Below are 22300 nucleotides of genomic sequence, written 5' to 3'. Positions count from 1 at the left end.
CTTCTCTGGAAAACTGGAAAGCAGGTGGCCCAGGTCAGATCTATAATTACTACCTCAAATACTTCACATTAATGTATGAATGAGTAGCAAATACTTTAGCACTTTCCTTTCTGACACATCTTATCCTGTTTTTTTAACAAAAGATTTCTTATATTTATTACCCCAAAATGAGAATACCAAGGACCCCTCCAAATATAGATCAATTCTGTGTTTGACGTACATGTTATCCAAAGCATTCTTAGCTTGTATTTCTAAAAGCAGACAAACAAAAAGGAAAACCCTATCAATACTTAAGAGCAGCTGAGAGGTGTGCAGTGGATGGAGTGCCAAGCCTGGAGTCAAGAAGACTCCTTGATTTCAAATTTAGCCTCAGACATTTACTAGCTGTGTGACCCTGGGTAAATCATTTAACCCTGTTTGCTTTAGTTTCCTCATTTGTAAAACGAGCTGGAGAAGGAAATGGCAAACCACTTCGGTATCTTTGCCAAGAAAACTCCAAATGAGTTCACATAGAGTCAGACATGACTAAAAAACGACTGAACAACAAATCAACGCTTAAAAAAAGACAACATTGACTGAGAGGCAAAAAAGGTTGTGCTAAAAAATTCCAAAGGTATAAAAAAACAACTCACCACGCAACTATATGCAAATAAAACTGACAATTTAAGTGCAATGGATAAATATTTTTTAAAAATACAAATTGAGGGTAGTTAGGTGACACAGTGGATAAAGCACGAGCCCTGGATTCAGGAGGACCTGAGTTCAAATCCGACTTAAGACACTTGACACTTACTAGCTGTGTGACTCTGGGCAAGTCACTTAACCCTCACTGCCCCACCAAAAAAAAAAAAAATTGCTCAGATTAACAGAACAAGAAATAAAATACTGAAATAAGCTACCTTAGAAAAAGAAACCAAACAATTCATAAATGAATTCCCAAAGAAAAAAACTCCAGGAACATATGGATAAACAAGTAAGCACTACCAAATATTTAAAGAATAATTAATTCCAATAGTACACAAACCGTTTTTAAATTAAATAAGTAAATAATTCTTTCTATGGCACAAATATGGTCATGACATCTAAGCCAGGGAGAGCAAAAACTGAGAAAGAAAACTATAGACCAATTTCCCAAATGAATATTGATGCAAAAGAATTTAAATAAAATACTAGCAAGGAGATTACCGAAATTTATCACAAAGGTCACAGAATAACCAGGCTGGATTTATACTATGAATTCAGGTTCAATATTAAGAAAACCATAAGCATTACTGACCATATTAGTAACAAAAACAAAAATCATGATTATTTCAACAGATGCAGAGTTTGACAAAATATAAAACTCATTCCTGTTAAAATCATTAGAAAGCATAGGTATAAATGCAGTTTTCTTTAAAATGATAAGCAGTATCTAATCTAAAACTAGGAGCTAACATATAATGGGACAAGCTAGAAGCCTTTCCAAAAAGATCAGGAGTAAAGTATTATTACTTTATTATTACTATTATCACCATTACAATTCAATATTATACTAAAAATGCTAGCTAGGGGTAGCTTTTTTCCAAGAAAAGTAAATTTAAAAGAATAAGCATAGGTAAAAAAGAAACAAGACTGGGACAGCTAGGTGGCGTAATGGATAGAGCACCGGCCCTGGAGTCAGGAATACCTGAGTTCAAATCCGGCCTCAGACACTTAACACTTACTAGCTGTGTGACCTGGGCAAGTCACTTAACCCCAATTGCCTCACCAAAAAGAGGCAAGAAGACTGGAAAGGCAGTAAGGGGCTAGGTTATGAAGGGCTTTGAATGACAAAAAGAGCATTTTGTAATTGATCCTAGAGGCAATTGGGAACCACTGGAGTTTATTAAGTAGGAGAGTATCATGGTCAGACCTAAGCTTTAGGAAAATCATTGGTGCCTGAAGGAAGGACAGATTGGATTGGGGAAAGACTTGAAGCAGACCGACCTACCAGAGCAGGCTATTACAGTAGTCCAGATGTAATAAAGATGCCTGCACTAAAGCAGTGGCAGTGGCAGAGGAGAGCAGAGGCCATATCCGAGAGATATTGCAGAGATGAAAACAGGCCTTGGGGGCAGCTAGGTAGTGCAGTGGATAAAGCAACGGCTCTGGATTCAGGAGGACCTGAGTTCAAATCCAACCTCAGACACTTGACACTTACTAGCTGTGTGACCCTGGACAAGTCACTTAACCCCAATTGCCTCACCCCCCCCCAAAAAAGTAATTGGAAAACAGGCCTTGGCAGCAGATTGAATATAGGGTTGAGAGATAGTGAAGAGTTGAGGATAACTCCTAGGTTGTAATCCCAAGGAATTAGAGGATGGTGTTTCCTTCTACAGTAACAGGGAAGGTAGGAGCAAGGGAGGGCTTGGGATAAAGATAAATCTGTGTTGGACATGTGAGTTTAAAATGCCAACTGGACATCCAGTTCAAGATGTCTGAAAAGCAGTTTGGGAATGTGAGGTTGGAGATCAGAGGTTGAGGCAGGATAGGTATATTTGAGAATTCTATGCACAGAAATGGTAATTAAATCTAACCTAGTGAAGTAATACAGCGGGGGAAGAAAGGGGCAGGACAGGAGCCTACAGGACACCTACAATTAGTGTGATCTGGATAAGGATCCAGCAAAGGAGACTAAGAAGGAGCAATCAGATAGGTGGGAGATCCCAGAGAGAGTGGCGTCCCAAAATACTAGAGAGAAGAGAGTATTCAAGAAGGAGGGAGTGATCAACAGCATAAAAATCTGCAGAGAGAAGAAGAATCAAGAAAAGGCCATTGGATTTGGCAACTAAGAAATCACTCACATCAAGTATAAGGCTAACAAGGAAAAGCTGAGGTTGAGTAATAATAATAACATTTATATACCTCTTACTATTGTTAGGCACAGTACTAAACACTTAACAAATATTATCTCATTTGATCCTCACAACAACCCTGGGAGGTAGGTGCTATTATTATCCCATCTTACAGTTAAGGAAACTGAGACAAACAGAGGTTAAGTGACTTTCCCAGGGTCATACAGTTAATAAGTGTGTGAGACAGAATTTGAACTTTGGTTGTCCTGACTCCAAGTCCAGTATACTGGGCTACCTAGATGCCTGTGTATGTTAAAAGACTTACTGGCATCCTAAATTCAAAGCTTAAGTGAAGATCACTTTTGGAGCAATTAACGTCCATTCAATAGCAGCCTTACTATATACTTTTAGCACAGTAAAATGGATAATGGGTCTAAAAGGTGCCCAAACAAAAACTCATGTAGTGTTAATGAAAGACTACCTCATCATAAAAAAGAAAAATGATTGATAGAGGTTTTCTGAGCACAAGACAATGTTTGCAATAGACATACTTCACCACACAGTGCAATCACAAAGACAGACAACAGTTACATGGCATTGGATTTGTTGAATGTAATTGAAAAGAGTTTATCACCAGACAGAGCCAATGAAATAGGGAGGATCCAAGAGTAGAATCAAAAGGCACTCCAAGGCCTCAACAAGATGTGGATAAAGCAGTGACTAGATGATTGAATCAGGAGAATATGGAGGACCTAGAAGAGGGATTCAGATTCAGGTCAATGACACTTCAAATACACAAGTTAACCTTAGGTGGAGATGTGCTGGTAAATGTTTAACAATCAGCTCTGAAAATGCACAGTACACTTTTAAGTTTAATACTGTTAACATTTAAATTTCATATTATTAACATTTTGCCCTCACTTTCTTAAATCTAAACAATCAATAAAGCAAATGGTGATTGAAGGAATTTCTGAGATGTAAATGCTCACGCTGAAAATAACAATCAGCTTGAGAGCTTGGTTAGATCCAGCACACTCCTGTCCTTAGGAAGCCTGTACTAATTGACTAAAGCCGATTATGCAATAAAATATCAGAAACTGTGCAACATATCACAGCAGTAAAAAATACTACTTGATACCCTAGAAAGATACAATCAGGTATCCAGAACAAGACACCAGAAGCTCTAAATCCTTTATAAAGAAACAGATGAGTATACTGAAACTGGAGCATCATTACAGACAAAACTGTTGTGGAAGGAATCATTTTCAAAATACAGAGATCTAGACAAAGAAATTAAAACTCTGTGGGAATAGGCTATATTACTAGAGTTGTGCCAAAATGCTTTTTAGTGAATCTGCAGAAGTTTAACATCCTAATACTCTTAATCAATTACAAAAAGCCATCATTTTGTCTACTTGCACATTTAGTCTGCAGAACATTAAATTCAGAAGAATAATAGCAAGATAGTGATTTGTCCTCAGATCATTTCTATCTGAACTCCATTTAAAATATGAGACTAAGATAACAAGAACAAAACAATAAGACTTTTAAAAAGAGACCTAGCATATTCATTCTCTCTCCCCTCTCCCTGCCTCTTATTCCATTTCCAAAACCATATAAATCATCCCTGTCATTCATACTGTCTGCTATTGCAGCTATCCTGAAGATAAACATATCTCATTACTTTTATTCAATTATCAAAAAGATAAAAGTTATTTTGTTGACTAGCACAATAGTTCAGAGAAAACATTATAGAAGAATAGTGACTTGCTTCAGGAATGTTTCTAGCTGAACTCTATCAAGCAAGATGAGAAACACAAGATGGTAATAACAAAAATAACTGAAATTTCTATAGTAGGCCTTATACTAACCATAGGGAAATAATATAAAGAAAATGTTAAGAGACAACATGGTTTACAATGTGGCTAAAATTAGAAGGGAAAAAGTTAATGGGAGAAAAAATGTTTTATAGCAACTTTCTCTGGTGAAAGTCTCATTTCCAGGATATGTAAGAAACTGATTTAATTTATAAGAATAAGAGTCATTCCCCAATTGATAAATGGCCAAAGGATATGAATAGGCAGTTTTCAAAGGAAGAAGTCCAAGTTATTTTTTTAAATTAGACAACTGAAAAAGCAACTCTGGGTTTTTGCCTCATACCTATCAAACTGTCACAGATGACAAAAAAGAATGACAATAGTCGGGGGGGGGGGGGGGGGCTGCAGGAAAACCGACAGGCTAATGCACTGTTGGTGGAACTGAGAATTGTCCAACTATTCTGGAAAGTAATTTGGAATGATTTCTAAAAAGTCACTAAGCTGTCCATACTTTTGACCCAATGACACTTTACTAGGTCTAGACCCCAAAAGTAGCCAAGAAAAATAAAAAGAATCTATATGTACAAAAATATTTACAGAAGCTCTTTTTTTAGTGGCAAACAACTGGAACTAAGGAGGTGCCCATCAATTAGGGAATGACTAAAATTATAGAATATGAAAGTAATGAAATATTATTATGCTATAATAAATGGTGAAAGGGATAGGTTCTTAGAAAAACTTTTATGATGAAGTAAGCAGAACCAGAAGAACAATTTATACATAGCAATTTTGTAAAGAACAACAACTTTGAAAGATTTAAGAACTCTGATCAATGTAATGACTAACCATGATTCCAGAAGATTGATGATGAAGCATAAGCAGACCACCTCCTGGCAAAGAGAGGTGATGGATTCAAAACAGCAGAATGAGACTTACATTTTTGGACATGGCCAATGTAGGAAATTTTTCCTTTTTTCCTTTTTAATTGGGGTTTGGGGGTAAAAGGAAGATAAAATAATTGTCAGATGAAAATAACATACTCCCTCCGTGACGTTTAGACAAGTCACTTAACCAACTAAGCCTTAGTTTCTACATCTGTAAAATGAGAAAAGTTGGGCTAGATGGCCTCTCAGGTTGTTTCAAGTTCTACAGCCCTGATTTTATGTTTCTATAATATAATTCACCTATATGTGTATTAAAGGGATGTGGAATTATACCATTATCTAAGCTTGGAGGAGTGAACTGGTGAAGAACACTGGCCTAGAAAAAGTCTGAAGACCTATAGCAAGTTATCATCTTGACTTTCCACGAACTGTGTGAACTTGGGTAAATTACTTTCTTATTATTTTGTTTTGGGGCAGGGCAATGTGGGTTAAATGACTTGCCCAGGGTCACACAGCTAGTAAGTGTTTGAGGTGAGATTTGACCTCAGGTCTTCCCAGCTTCATGGCCAGTGCTTTATCCACTCTATCACCTACTATGCTATTTATAACCTCTATGAGACTGCTTGCCATCTTAGGGAGAAGGAAGGTGAAGAAGGAAAGGAGGAAGAAAAATTTGTAATTGGGAAAAATAAAATACAATTTTTAAAAGTTACTATGATAGTTCAATGTGTACCCTAAAATGCACCTGTTCTGCCAGTAGGCAGACATCCTTAAGAATCAGAAATTTCTTCAGAGACCTAATCCTATCAGCAGAAGGCCTACAGTGGTCAGGAACTCCCCTCCCCAACCAGTTCCAAATGCCACAGGGGAAGGATTTAGGCCAGGGTGCCTCCCAAGGAACATGGAATCCAATCTGCTTTTTGGAAGGTATATGAGTATGTTTCAGATTCAGGATCATATAAAGTTCCCTACTGTCCCAAGGTTCAACCTCCTAGAGAAATCTAGAATCAACCCTACCTCTTGGGAACAGCCTATGGTTGATAATCCAAGGAGGTCTGGCAGAAATGATTCAACTCAGGAAACAGAGCAAGAAAATATTCAATTTGCTACATTCAACCAATGGGAAAAAGCCAATGGAAAAAAAAAAAAGAAAAGATGATTTAAAATGCTAGTTCCATTTCCATTAAAGGATCAAAAACTTTGGCATCATCTTTGACCCATCCCTCTCCTTCATCCCTCAATCTAGCCTATTACTAAATTCCACTATTTCTTCCTTCAAGAATCTCTCAGATCTATCTCTTCCTCTCCAGTGCCACTTGTCACCACCCTAGTTCTGGTCTTTATCACCTTATTTCTGAATTACTCTAACATTCTCCTGTTTTCCTTGATTTCAGTCACTCCCTCCACATCACTATTATCCTAATCTTTTTTTTTTTTTTTTTTTTGCAGGCAATGGGGGTAAAGTGACTTGCCCACGGTCACACAGCTAGTAAGTGTCAAGTGTCTGAGGCCGGATTTGAACTCAGGTACTCCTGAATCCAGGGCCGGTGCTTAACCACTGCGCCATCTAGCTGCCCCCTATTATCCTAATCTTAAAAAACAATGCTTTCATCAATTCACTACCCTGCTCAAAAACCTTCAGTGTCTCACTATTTCCTACCTACATCAAATCTAAATGTCTCAACTTTTATAATTTTCCATAATAAGGCCCAACGGCTTACTCAAATCAATTTCCTATTCCACGCCCCATGCACTCCACTCAGGCTGGTCTTCTCATTAGCCTCCCAAATAAAACATGGTCATCCCCACCATCACATTTTGTTTACTCACATTGTCCTCACTACACGTAAAGGCCTCCATTTGTCCAGATCTTAACAATCCTTCAAGGACCAGTTCAAGTTCTACCTCCTCCTGGAAGCAGACCCTAACTTTCTGATTCAATGGAACAAAAATCTACTAAGTGCTATGTCCTAGGGATTGTGGTAGTCATCAGGGACATAAAAATGAAAACTGGCAGCCCTTGCCCTCAGCAAACCCACAATCTAATCACCAGGCACAAAGGTACACAAATAAATATGATGCAAAGCAAAATCTATGCAGAAAGATACATAAGATGTGCTACAAGAAAACCTGAGGAGAACCCACATTCATCTGGGGGGGAAGAGGAATCAAGAAAAGTTGCATGTAATAGGTAGCAAATGAACTAGACCATGAAGTCTTTCACAAGATACAGGAGTGAAGGTGCACTCTAGTCCTCATTAATCTCCTGCTCTTAATTCTTACAGTACTTCTAATCAGTACCATATCACCGAGCACTTAGTTATATACTTTCTGCACTGTGGTACTGTTTTATGTGTTACTTTTGTGCCCACTGAAGGCAAATGCCATATATTGGCAGCTAAGCAGCAAAATACAGGAGTGCTGGACCTGGAGACAGGAAGACCTGAATTTAAATCCTGCCTCAGACACTTACTAGCTGTGTGACCCTGGGCAAGTCACTTAACTGCTATCTGCCTCAGTTTCCTCATCTGTTAAATGGGGAAGATAATAGCACCTATCTCCCAGAGTTGCTGTGAGGATAAACTGAGATATTAGTAAAATGCCTTGTAAACCTTAAAGTGCTATATAAATAATAATTATTATCATTTGAGGAAATTTAACATTATTATGATCACCCTATCATCCTCCACACTGCTTAACACAGTAGAGGCTTGATAAATACTCTATGGTTTTGGATGGGTCTCAAGGGCAGTCCTGACCTTCCAAGGTTATCACTTAGAACAATGACAGATTGATTCCCATTCTAGTCTGGGGCCAGGAACTGTCTGCAGCCTGCAACAGACCATTCTGAACAGCTACTTCCAAAAACAGAAGATGAAGGACCAAAGGTTGGGAATTGAGGCTCCTGAAATCTCATTTTTCAGGCAAACTGTGAAGAAAATCCTTTCTCCCACTTTTTTTTTTTATAAGTGAGGCAATTGGTATTAAGTGACTTGCCCAGGGTCACACAGCTAGTAAGTGTTAAGTGTCTGAGACCAGATTTGAACTCAGGTACTCCTGATTCCAGGGCCGGTGCTCTATCCACTGTGCCACCTAGCTGCCCCGCTTTCTCTCACTTTTGATTGAAATAGGCCAAAGTCCTGACCCTGTAGGGAGAAATGCAGCATGGCATAACTGTAGCACTGGACTTGGGAGTTGGGAAGATTTGGGTTCAAATCCCTTCTCTGATACCACAGGCAAGCCACTGAACCTCTCTAAGCCTCAGTATTTTCACCAGTAAAAGAATAATAATAACAGGAGCACAGCCTATCTCAGAGTCTTTATGAGGTAGAATAAGCTAACTGATGTATATAAAGCACTTTTCAAGTTTTAAAAATGCTATATAAAATGTTACCATTACTACTGAGAGAGCACAGCTTGGTGGAACATCTAGTCAAGTCTTACTTCTGCCATCTATCAGCTGTGACCACAGGCAAGTCACTCAACAGCTCAATGCCCCCAAGAATCTACTCTCTAAAACAACAGCTGTGCTGCACATCTGTGACCTTGGAGTAAGTTTCTTACCCTGATGACAGCATAGGACCTAACCTATTGCACACCCAAATTATCATCCAGCAAAGAGGAAAATCTTTGAAGAAGCTGAAATATGGATGTTTGTGGCCAATAGGGAAGGAGAAAAGGATTTATTAAATGCTAATTATGTGCCAGGCGCTGTGCTAAGCACTTTACAAATATGATCTCATTTGATTGTCACAACAAATCTGTGAAGGTTATCCCCATTTCACAGTTGGGAAAACCAAGCCAAATAGAGGTTAAATAACTAGCCCAGGATCACTCAGCTGGGGTCTGAAGCCACATTTGAACTCAGGTCTTTCTGACTCCAGGTCCAGCCCTCTACACACAGCTAAGTGACCTATCTGGATTAAGGATAACCGAAAACACCAGCTGCTTTGTCTTAATTGATTGCACTTCTAAATATTCTTCTCCATCAGTCCCTTTCCCTCTACTCCCAGTACCTCTAACTTAGGATCTTAATGCTTCACCTGAACTACAGAAAACAGACACTTTATTGGTCCCCCTTGCTTGCTTCCAGTTTCTCCCCTCCCCAATTCATCCTCCACCCAAAGGCCAAATTAATAATATTCCTAAGTACTATGCCCAAAGGGCTATAAAACTGTGCATATCTTTTGATCCAGCAACACCACTGTTAGGTTTATATCCCAAAGACATCCCAAAAAAGAGTAAAAGACCTGTTTGTACAAAAATATTTATAGCAGCTCTTTTTGTGGTGGCTAAGAATTGGAAATCAAAGGGATGCTCATAAGCTGGGGACAGACAAATGGATGGCTGGATGGATGAGCAAATGAATGAACAAATAAATAAATGAATAAATGATGTTCCTGAATAAGAAGTCCAACCATGATATTCCCCTGCACAGAAATCTTCAGTGGTGGTTTCCTAGTGTCCAGAAGATAAAATACAAACTCATCAGCCAGGTATCTAAAGCCCTGTACAATATACCTTCTACTACCTTTACAAATTAAATTATTCTCCTTCATGTTGACATGCTATCTTCTCACCTGTGATATTGCATATTGTTTCTTATTCTTAGAATGCATACCATTCTCATCTCAATCTTCTAGAAAGCCTAGCTTCAAAACCTTTTCTCCTCACCCACCCACCCAAAAGCTCTCTCCTAAAATTACTTTGTATTTACTTAAATGTGTACAAGTTGTACTCTGCCATTAGAATGTAAGCTCCCTTGTGAACTGATCCAACCATTCTGGAGAGCAATTTGGAATTATGCCCAAAGGGCTATAAAGCTGTGCATACTCTTTGACCCAGCAATACCACTATTGGGTCTTTTTCCCAAAGAGATCATAAAAAAGGGAAAAGGACCCACATGTACAAAAATATTTATAGCTGCTCTTTTTGTGGTAGCAAGGAATTGGAAATTGAGGAGCTGCCCATCAATTGGGGAATGGCTGAACAAGTTGTGGTATATGAATGTAACGGAATTCTATTGTGCTGTAAGAAATGATGAGCAGGAGGAGTTCAGAGAAACCTGGAAGGACTTGCATGAACTGATGATGAGTGAGATGAGCAGAACCAAAAGAACATTGTACATAGTATCATCAACATTATTTGTTGATCAACTGTGATAGACTTGATTCTTCTCACCAATATAATGGTACAAGAAAGTTCCAAAGGATTCATGATGGAAAAGGCTCTCCAAATCCAGAAAAAAAAAAAAAAAGAACTGTGGAATATGGATGTGGATTGAACCATACTATTTCTTTTGTTTTTGGTGCTGTTGTTTTTCTTTTTTGAGGTTTTTCCTTTTTGCTCTGATTCTTCTCTTAGAACATGACTAATGCAGAAATATGTTTGGTGTTGTACATATATAACCTATATCAGATTACCTGCTGTCTTAGGGAGGGGGGAAGGGAGGGAAAAAAATTTGAAATTAGAAATCTTGTAAAAACAAATGTTGTGGGGCAGCTAGGTGGCGCAGTGGATAAAGCACCAGCCCTGGATTCAGGAGGACCTGAGTTCAAATTCAGCTTCAGACACTTGACACTTACTAGCTGTGTGACCCTGGGAAAATCACTTAACCCCAATTGCCTCACCAAAAAACAAACAAAAAAACCCCCAAATGTTGAAAACTATCTCTACATGTAACTGGAAAATAATAAAATACTTTTATAATTTTTTAAAAAAGAGAAAAGTAATAGAATGTAAGCTCCTTGAGGGTAAGGACTGTCATTGCATCAAATATAGTGCCTTGAACATAGCAGACAGATAACAAATGTCTTTTAAATTGAATTGAAAGAAAAATAAATAAATAAATTGAACTGAAAGAACAAGAATTAGCTACTATATACAGAATGACCCAAAAATCTTAGTAGTTTAAAGCTCTGGAACACCATGCACACACACACACATACACACACACACACACACACACACGCACGCACGCACGCATGCACGCCCGATGGTAGAAACCAGGTATACAAAGATGAACAATGACCCAGTCCCTTATACTCCAACAAGGAACAGACAGGGAATGGACACAAGTAGAATACAAAGTACAAGATAGGAAGATAGGAAGGAAGGAGAGATTCAGACAAGATGCTCTTAAGAAAATCAGAGGTGGTAGAAATAAAAGCTTCATGAATGAAGAGAAAGATATCAACACAGAGAGATGAAGAGTTAGCACCTTCCATTTCAGGCATGGAGAAAAGGCCTGTGAGAATGCATGGAGGCAGGACAAGAGTGAGGAACAGCTAGTCTCCTGGTTTAAATATAACAGAGTCCATGAAGGGGAAAGGGGGAAAATAAGGCTGGAAAAGTTGGTAAACCAGGTTTTGGAAGGCCTGATATATGCCAGGGTAAGGAATTCTCACTTCATCCTTTAATAATAGGAGCCATTAGATTTTTGAGCAGGCAGACAACACCATCAGTCCTGGGAATCAGAAACAATACTTTGGGAACTGTATAAAGGATAGACTGGAGAGGGGAAAAACTGGAAATAGAGACAAGTAAACAGGAAGGATTCTAGAGAATCATGGGACCCTCAGTGATTTTTCCTCAAAAACCGGACACTAACTCCCAAAGGTTTCCTATTCTCATTCATACCTCCCCCTCCTTTGTCTCTCTCCTTCCTTTCTGTCTTTTCCTCTCTCTCTCCCTCCCCCCCCCCTCTCTCTCTCCCCCTCACTGTCTTTCTTTCTCTCTCCATCACTAACCCCTAATCTAACAAGCTGTTCCATCCCTAATCCTTTCAAACTTTCTTTTTCAGGTTCCTGAAAGGCAAGGCTTCACAGTCTTTCTTGGGTCTTCTACCATAACTCGAGGGAGGGGAAGAGAAACCATGAGAGTAAAGTCAAATAAATCTTAGATGAAATTTTTAAAAATCAGGAATGGATGACAGGAGAACTGCTTAAAAGCATTGGTTTTTTTTTTTGCTTTGTTTTTAAAGGAAGATAACACTAGGTAATTGTACGAGTGAATGATCAAGTCAATAATGAAAAGGGTGGGAGAAAGCATAGTGGAAGGCAGAGGGATATGAGAGAGCTTACAAGAAACTGTGAGGAATATCAAGTGCTATACAAATATAAGGACTATTATTCCATATTTTTTCCCAGGACCACCCCATTTAAATAGCTCCTCAAATCCCATTTTCTATAGAAAACCTACTTATATCAATCAGAAAGAAAAGCAATGATTTGCCTTTGACTGACACCATTGATCCAGAGATGAAATTCCTATAATTACCATGCCCCATTCATTCTCTTCCTCCTAAAAATGTACTTATCCTTGTCCAATCTCACTAAAATGTACTTAGTTTTGGCCTACATATGAAGTTCATACTTGATTTTTCTTCTGGACATTGAACAAAAGAAAAAGAGAACAGAATAAAAAGGAGAAATTAAAAATAATAAAAATATTTAGCTGTCCATGTGATCTCTATGTCCATTTGTCAGTTTGATATAGAACAGGTCTTAGACTGTAAACTCTTAAAAGGACTGTATTTCTTATGCATCATTTGGACCAGAATATAGCACCACATGAAGACACTTTATAAAAGCTCTGTGATGATGATATAGGTAATGATCCCCTTCAAAGGGCTGGCAGCCAGCCAACAATGAATGGATAGACTCAATTCATTCTCAGCGCATTCCTAGAATAAAGAGGCTTAGACGGTATCAGCGTCTGCTTGTTCTGCCCACCTACAATACCAATACCTTCCACCATCCTGAGTGTCAAGATGGCTGAATGGATTTAAGCTTGTGTTGCCTTCGGTTGCAGGGGTATTTTCATCTCCCAATACCTGAGGTTCAAATCCTACTTCTGACATGTACTCTTCTAATTCTGAGATAGGTAAGTAGGTGTCAAAGTGCTGGACTTGGAGTCAGGAAGACCTGTCTGAATCCTATATCATCCTTACTTTACTGTGTGACCCTGGGCTCCGCCTCAGTTTCCTCTTCTGTGAAATGCAGGAATTGGTCTCTAGGGTTTCCTAAGGTCCCTTCCAGCTAACTCTAAATCTTGGATTCTATGAACCTTTCTAGCCAAATACAAGCCATTTTTCAGCTTAAATCAAATCCCATTTCCTATAGAAAGGATTTCCAGACCAGTCCAACACACTGTGATTTCTCCCTCCTCTGAAAGTATACATTCAGGCCTGAAGGCTCTTTCCTTTTTGTGGAGAATTTTTCCTTCTATTGTGAGATTGTTTGTATGTACAGTTAGGTCATAATTATTGCAAATAATGAAATTCAAATTCACATTATTTGAATTTGGGTTGCATATTTCCATGGGGGGGGGGGAAGGGGAATAGAACCAACTATCATATTTTACATCACTGTAACTTCAAATAATGAGATTTCAAATACATGTGGCCACTTCAGAAGATTCAATGTTCATACTAATAAGAATCTCATATTAAGTACACTGCTATATCCAATCCTAAATCTCTAATAAGAGTATTTCTAGTGTTCTAGATATATACTTCTTTTTAAATCTAATTTTTCCAATTAACAAAAATCTAACTTCTCCCTCTCATTTTCGCCTTGGGGGGCTGGGGGAGGAACAAAAATCTTTGTAACAAACATGCATAATCTAGCAAAAGAAATTCCTTCTTCACCTTGATTCCATCACTTTTCTGTTGGGAGGTGGGTTGTATGCTTAACCATCAGTCTTCTAGAATCATGTTTGGTTGTTGCATTTTTTAATGTACAAATTGTTCTAAACTGTTCTTCACTCTGCATCAGTTTATACAAGACTCTAAACATATTTTAATTAGGAAAAAGACACAATCATCAAGCCAAGAAATCACAATAAATCTTTCCCTATGTTCAAGTTAACAAGTCAACAAGCATCTTTTAAGCACATGTGCCAGATACTAGGCTCAGCCCAGGGAATACAAACACAAACCCAGTTTCCCCAGTTCTTCAAATATTTGAGAAGATTCAATAACCTTCTTTTATCACCTCTTTTAGCATCTCCCAAATCTCACATTTCAGACATTGTTCATTCTACTTAGTCTCAATCTCTTCCACAGCAGTAAAAACTTGTTTTCTCTGGTTATGTTTGTAGTGGTGATACAAAGAGCTTCCAGCAATCTTTAGTCTGGGTTACTTAGTTTAAGTAGTAGAGCTGGATACTAAGGAGACTAAAGGTTTGGTCCATATGTGAGCTGACTGTATTTGTTATGATGGGAAAATACACTCCAAACTCACTCAGACACCTTGAAAACATCAACCATAAGATAGGTACTCAGCAAAAATTATCACCATTACTAGGAAAACAATTCAGTTGTGACATCTCTGTCCTCAAAGTGCAGTGTACTTTAAAGTCACTTTCATAAATGTTTTCTCTCATTTTATCCACACCATGCCCAATAAAGAGGAAGCGATGAACTTTTGGTTGTATATCAATCTGTCTTCCAACAGCATTTGTTCTAGACTACTAGGGAGAAGTTCCACAAAGTCATTTCTCCTAGCAACTGAAATTTCAAGCTAGTAAGACATACCCTACTTTCACTGAAACTGAACTATGATATTTGCTCTCAATGCATCCAGCTTTAATATTGTATTCACCAGGGGGCAGCTAGGTGGCGCAGTGGATAGAACACCGGCCCTGGATTCAGGAGTACCTGAGTTCAAATCCGACCTCAGACACTTAACACTTACTAGGTGTGTGACCCTATTGCCTCACCAAAAAGAAAAAAGAATTGGGGGGGGAGACTGAAACTGATCTCTGGGTCCCCCCAAGAAAAAAAAAGATTGTATTCACCAGACTAAAGGTCTGGTTCAGGTTTTATCACTGACTTCTGCAAATTATCCTGTCCCTCCTGCACTTTCGTTTCCTGCACTAACCAACCAATTTCTCTCAGCAATAGAAAGAATACAAATCAACTAGTCATCATGTGCCTTGAATACACCAGATAGATACCTTCTAAAATTTGGGAGAAACAAAAGACATAAGAAAACAATTGTCATTTATATCAGAAATACCTTTTTTAAACATACATCAACTACAGCCATTCCCAACAGAGCAGACATTGTAAAATAAATAATCCAAAGCCCTCTACCTAGAGCCATTCTTCAAACCTCCAAGAACTTAATTCTCCACTTTATTAGTTCATTTCAATGAATTCATATCAACCTAGCATCCCGGGAAGGCCTCCCTGACAAACACCCTTGATCTTGACCTACGTCCTTTCCCCATTTGTACACCCAATCTGAATAGTAATTTTCATTTGCTGATGTCACAGAATCAGAGTTGCAAAGAACTTCAAGTCTTTTAGTCCAACCTAACACCCCAGGCAAGTGATCATTCAGTCTTCACTTGAATAAAAATAATAGCCTTTTTTCCCACAACTGTTCTTTAGTCATCTTCCTTGCATTTTTTATCTTCCAAATAGATTGTAAGCTCCTGCAATTGAGGACAAGTTACCTGTGTTCTCTACTTCTTCTGACTAGTCCCATAGCATCTCATACAGAGCACTGAATCACAGTATGCGAAGTCTTGACTGACTGATGAGCCAAAAAAGCATTTGTGATCCAAAAGCCTCTATTCAATTCCATCAACACATTCTAAGACAGAATAATCATTTAAAATCCACAGGGTTCAGAAACCCCGGGAACTCAACAATTGTCCCTGAACTGGGGAATAATAATCCAGTGCAATTAGTGATACATGTGAAAGCACTGGGCCCCAAAATTGATTCTCTCAAGAAAGACAGTGGGAAGAAAGTGCTGATGCCTCATCAAGTTCCATTACTCCACTGAGATGATGGCCTCTTTAAGTAGGAGAATGAATAGAACTTGAAGACTAAGAGACAGTATGATTCAGTGGAAAGAGCCTTGTGTCAGAGGTCCTGGGTTCAAATACCAGCTCTGCCACTACCTGTATGACCTTGGGTAAGTCACTTGACTTCTCTGGGTCTCAGTGTCCTCATCTATAAAATGGAGGGATTGGATCAGATGACTTCAGCTCTAAGGGGAATCCAGATCTAAAGAATGGCTTGGAAACTAAAGGACATTTTCCCTAATTGACAAACGAAGACAGCAAGAATGCCCCCAATATTCTGCAGAAAAAGCATACTATGAAAACTCTGTATAGCACAAAATCCAAGATGGTATATAAATCCATCCCTTCTCAGAGGTATATGAGGAAAAGGATTTCAAACCTTCACTACTCACTCCTTGGGTTACCAGCTTCCTGTGTTTCTAAACATGAAGCTAAACATACAAATCCTACCAAAGGGAGGCACTTGTAACACCAGAAACACAACTTCATTTTACAGAAGAGGAAACTGAGGCTTGGAAAAATTATGTGATTTCCCCAAGGTCACACAGGAGCAGAGCTGAGATTCTAACCCAGGTTTCCAGTCTCTTAATACAGCATTCTTTCCACTGCAGCACTTCTGCCTTAGTCCATGAGTGTCCTAAAACTCCATCCTACGAGGGGAAGGAGGGAGGAGAAAGAAGAGGAAAGAAGACATCTACTTCCTTGCCACACCTCAGTTCCCATCTCTTATGGTCCTAATGACACTTTTTAGCAGAGGCCAAACCAGAGAGACCACAAAGAAAAGGGAGAAAAGGAGGAAATACAAATAAATACATATCAATTCTACACCTGGGGATTATCTGCAGTGTGGCACACTGGAAAGAAACCACTGAATTTGTAATCAAAGGAACTGGGATTTAAGTCAAGGAAGGCTTTGCTACTTTCTATTGGACCAAGTCACTTCTGTCTAGACCTCAGTTTACTAACCCATAAAACAGAGGAGTCAGATAACTTGATCTCTAAATTAGCTTTCAGCTCTAAATCTACAGTCCTATAATCCCAGTCACTGCCCAAACTGGTAACAAACAGTTGCATTCATCTAAAAGATGGTCTGGGCTAGGTACAGAGAAAAAGAAGTCCTGGGAATAGGCATTTACACAATAAAGTCATTCCTTAAGGAAAGGAAGCCTTTTTCATTTGTCACATCCTATCCTTTTTGTCACAACTGTCTTTTATTTTTCACAACTGTAACTTTCTCTTAATCACTTCTTGGGCTGCATCCCACAGCCAAAAAGAAATGTCTATTATTTTGGATCATCCATGCTATTCCCCTCCATTAGATGAGAGTTTAAGCTCTATCGTATGCTCACTTCACCATATCAAATTTCTTTCAAGACCAGTTGATTTATTCATTTAGTTAAAATTATGCAGTACTGTACTCATTGACTATGACTCCAAAGCATTTTGTTTTTAATGGGGGGGGGGAGAATTTTGGAAAGATGGTGAGAAATGGGTTAGAAATAGAAAGGATGAGAATGTAGATCTGCACAGCCCTCCCTCCACTTCTGCACCATTCCTTTGAAGGTGGACCATTCTCCTGGAGGAGCCATACTCTCAAAATAAATTATCAACAGCAAAAGGAGTTCTAAGGTCTCTAGGACATACCCCAGGTGTGTGGGGGGGGGGGGGGTAGGGTGGCTGGGAAGCAAAAAGGTCAATGACTGTCTATCACACTTCAAGGTCTAAGGTTTTTGGTTTCAAGACAGATTAAGCCAAGAAAAACCTATTTTGTAGAACCAAGAAGAGCATAGGAGATTAAACTCAATGGCAGGGTTTAAGGCTGAATTTAAACCCTGAACTTGAAGGGAGGAAAATCCTAATGCTCCCCATTGTGGAGGGAGAGCTATCAACCACTGACAAAATTATTGTGCATGCTCAAAGGCAACCCTGTCCCCTCCCACTATGCCATTTTCTCTCACCCAAAAGCACTGCCACCTCGTCAAGACACTGATACCATCCAAATCACTATGGTGCTCAATTCCATAAATGACCAGTCCTGGCCCAGCCCAGTAGCTTTCCCCAGTGCTGCAAGTACCCTCCCCAAACTCAAATTCAGCTTGGCTTGAACCCCCAGCTCAAGCCAAGCCAGTCTTAGCCAACTGAGGTTGGAATCTCCCCTCTACCCACACACCCCCAGTTAGCACACAGGGTACCAGAAAAAAAAAAAAACAACCCTCCAACTTGACAGAAAAACCAGAGAAGGCTTAAGGGTATCAGACAGCCCCACCCCCCAAGTTCACAATTTTCATTAAAATATGCTATTACACCAAATTTATACACACACACACACACACATAGAAAAACCCCTCCCATTCCACAGAAACACACATCCATCCCCATGCCCAGCAGCCAACAGGAACTCCGATCCCCCACTCCCTGTTTGTTCCACAACCATTTTGAAGCACACAGCTCATCCTGCTCTCTTGCTGCAACCCTTTTAAACCATAGCCCTCTCCCACCCTCACTTCAATCTTCGACTACACATTTTAAAACCAAATTGTCAGCAAACATACCTGTCTATCGTCTGGGGTAACCTTACGCTCATGGTTCTTCGGTTGTCTCCACTGATCCAAATCTTGCGGCTTTAATCTTGATGGAAATCGAATCACTTGCAATTCAAACAAATTAAAAAAAAAAGGGGGGGGGAGGGAAGGGAATACCAACTTGGGGGCCGAATCCTTTTTCCTTCAATCTCTCAGGACCCTGGTAACTGACGCTCCATAATGCCTCTACCAGTGAACATGGTCTCCTTTCTTAACCCCCTGTTCCCCTCCCCCCACTTTAAAAAACCGAAAGGAAAAACAGAGATCGAGAGAAAAACTATGACCTTCGTATTAACCAAAAACCCAACCACAAATCTTTTCAAGGTTAGAGCCACAAGCCAAAAAAATAAAAGTATAAAAAAGAGGGCCTGCCTTCAAAATATCCGCCTCAGCTGCAAAACAAAAATAAAAAGCATCCTTTTAATCCAGTTTTCCCAACTATCCCTTTTGTGGGCAGGTTCCCAAAGAGGGGGGAAAAATTTCTGGTCTCCAATACTTAAAACGACAACAAGAAGCTACAGCTGAAAAATAGAAGCAAAAATCCAAAAGGGTGCTTGGGGGGAAAAATGTTTCAAACAATTTGTACAATAAAAAATAAATAAATAAAAATCATACAATGGGATGTACACAACAGTTTTTTCCCAAGTCCAGTTCAATCCTTTAAAAAAAAATGGACTTCCTAATTTTAAAAATTGACAGACTATATATACATCGATGGTTCTGCAATTCCTACAAGTCCTTGCCCGAAAACCCCGAATTAAAAGCTGCAATTTCCTTCCTTCAAAATAACAACAGCACACACTGAATCCCTCTAGATTGCTTTCCTTTTTCCTTTCTCTCCTTTTTTTCTGGTTTGGTTTTGGCTTTCCTTTTAAAACTTCCAGAGGCTGCACCCCACTCTGCCCCTCTACCCCCTAAACTAACCCCGTCTGATCCGCCTCAGACTAAGTTCGGCCTTTTTTCTGGAAGGCAATTTCTTGACTCCGTTCTGCGGGTTCGCTCCTCCAGATCCAGGCTCCCAGAGGTTTCCTCGCCTCAGCCTCCATGAAACGGGGAATCTTTTCGTCTTCTCTTCCCCCCTTCTCTCTCTGCCTCTTGCCTGCAAAGCAAGCCTGCCCTGTGACTAATCCCACTCTGGATTATTATTATGACTGTGGCTCTGAGTTTGGGGTGGGTTTTCGGCCACACCGGCCTCCTGGAAAAAAAGGGGAAAATCAGATCTGATCGCTTTCTCTCTCGTCCTCTCTTCCTTCCTGTGGTTTTTTTTTTTTAATCCCCTTCCTACTCTCTCTTTGGTTCGTCTAGGAATAAGAAGCCCACCCCCAGCCCCGGTCCGAAAGGCCGACTCCGCGAGGCCTGCCTCCTGCCTCCTGCCTCCTTCCTGCCTCCTCCTCCTCCTCCTCGCCCCTCTCCAGAGGCTAGCCCGACCGCAGGACCCCGCGGCTCTCGGGGTCCTCCCCGCCCCCCACGGCGGATCTAGGGGGGGTTGGCGGCAGGGAGGGGGGAGGGAAGGCCTCTCTCCCGGACTGCGCCCCTCCCCCTCTCTTCTCCCTTTTCCTGGCCCTTTCTCCTTCCCTCGCTCCAGCTGGGGGTGGGGGGGAATGGGGGGAGGGGAGAAGGGGGGGAGCCAAGGAGGCTCCTCCCTCCTCTCCCAGCCGAGGGGAGAGCCCTCCTTCTTCCTCCTCCTCTTCAGCCCCCTTCCAGACCCTTCTCCACCAGCCCCTCCCCTCGCTTCAACCTCCCCCTCCCCAACCCCCGCCTCAGCTCCCACTGGCCCCGGGGCTCCCTTAAAGGTTCCCTCCTCCTCCTCCTCCTCCTCCTCCTCCTCCTCCTCTTCCTCCTCCTCCTCCTCCTCCGCTTCCTCCCATCTCCGGCCCTCTCTCGCGGTCTCCGCTTCCTTGATCCCTCAGTCTCTTCCCCAGGTGCGGCCTAACAAGATTCCCCAGTCTTTTCCCAGCCTGGCCCCACGCCGGAACGCGGCTGCAGCGGGAGCCCACCCGCCCCCCACCCTACGTTGTCCCTGTCCCTCCCCCTCGCGCCTGGCCGCCCCAGGCGCCCGCACGCGGTACTGCCCCCACTCCCCCTCCCAGATCTGCGCTGCCCCTCCTCCTCCAAAGCCCTTCCCCCCACACGCCTTCCCCCTTCCCTCTACCTTCGCTCCCCTCCCCCACGCGGGTCCCCTCCCCTCTAATGGTGGATCTCCTCGCCCTCCAGCCACGAAGTCAGCCCTACCACCTTTCATGCCTCTGCTCCTTTTTCTTAGTCACTTTGGAAATGCCATTGACCCTTCTCCCTTTCCTACCTTCCCTTCTGGGTGCCTTGATCCCCCTTTCCTCACACCACCCGACTTCTTTGTCTCTTCCTTTCCTTTCGGGATTCCTCCATTCTTCTTACTTTCTCCACCCTTTCTCCGAGTTTACTCTCATTCTCCCCTTCCTTTCCTTTTCCTTCTCTTTCCCCTTGCCTTCCTTCCCCTTCACACCCAGGTTTTTCTACACCCTCCATACCTTAGTTCCCTCTCTTTTTTATTTGCAGTTGCTCCATGCCAACCAAGCCTTCATCAAACCTCCGGGGCCCCACATTTCAAACCTTTGTTTCCTTCTCTTCCTTTCCCCCCACCCCATCCCCCGACCCATTCCAACACCACCCCCCCCACGAGACAACCTGCTTGACCTGCTTCCTCTTCTATGGGACACACTGGAGGTCATCTTAATGCCAATCTGTATAAGCTATTTGACCCAACCAAAAATGCTTCCTGGGACAGCTCTGCAAGTCTTGTCAATCTTGCACTTTGGGGAAGGGCCCCAAACTTACTTTAAAACGATTAAATTTTAAAATAATTTGGGGGGGGCAGCTAGGTGACCCAGTGGATAAAGCACCCACCCTGGATTCAGGAGGACCTGAGTTCAAATCCAGCCTCCGACACTTACTTACTAGCTGTGTGACCCTGGGCAAGTCACTTAACCCTCATTGCCTCGAAAAAAAAAGTCATAAAAAAATAATAATTTTTTTTTCATAAGGACTGGGTAGTTAATTTTTGTTATCCTACTCAGATTAAGTACTATTTTAAAACAGGTGGTTGGCAATGCAATAGAGTATTCGCATATAGTTTCACCTTGACTGCTTTCAGAAAGCATAAACGCTAACACTGATGTTTGGTTTGTATTTGTGTTAAAGTTGCCTATATTAGGGCTGGCATTGCCTGGGATATACAGATGGTGGAGGCTGGGTATGTCTACTGATAGGCAGAGTGGCAAATAAAGGGGAAGAGCTATCTTCCTTCTCTGATCTTTCAAGACAATTTCCCCAGAGATTTGGGAAACAGGAATCAGCCCTACCATAATAATAATTAGATTGTATATTGCACTTTAAAGTTCACTTTA

At 40.8% G+C, this 22300-nt stretch overlaps 1 protein-coding gene across 10 annotated transcripts in view; it reads right to left on the bottom strand.

Moving 5' to 3' along the window:
- The window catches only part of ARHGEF11 (Rho guanine nucleotide exchange factor 11), a 155492-nt gene extending 134254 nt beyond the window's left edge, over nucleotides 1-21238 (bottom strand). For 7 of the 10 annotated variants that reach the window (XM_044001175.1, XM_044001178.1, XM_044001177.1 and 4 more), the window contains exon 1: nucleotides 18888-20496. In XM_044001175.1, the coding sequence (XP_043857110.1) occupies nucleotides 18888-18919 (32 nt within the window). In that variant the 5' untranslated portion in view covers nucleotides 18920-20496. Of the gene's footprint in view, nucleotides 1-18887; nucleotides 20497-21219 lie in introns of those variants that run through there. The other 3 variants (XM_044001176.1, XM_044001183.1, XM_044001182.1) reach the window with 2 other exon arrangements.
- Nucleotides 21239-22300: the final 1062 nt, after the last annotated feature.

Source organism: Dromiciops gliroides, chromosome 4, assembly GCF_019393635.1.
Source record: "Dromiciops gliroides isolate mDroGli1 chromosome 4, mDroGli1.pri, whole genome shotgun sequence".
Lineage (NCBI taxonomy): Eukaryota > Metazoa > Chordata > Mammalia > Microbiotheria > Microbiotheriidae > Dromiciops > Dromiciops gliroides.
Note: the sequence above shows the minus strand (reverse complement) of the source record. Positions and strands in the feature narration are given on the sequence as shown.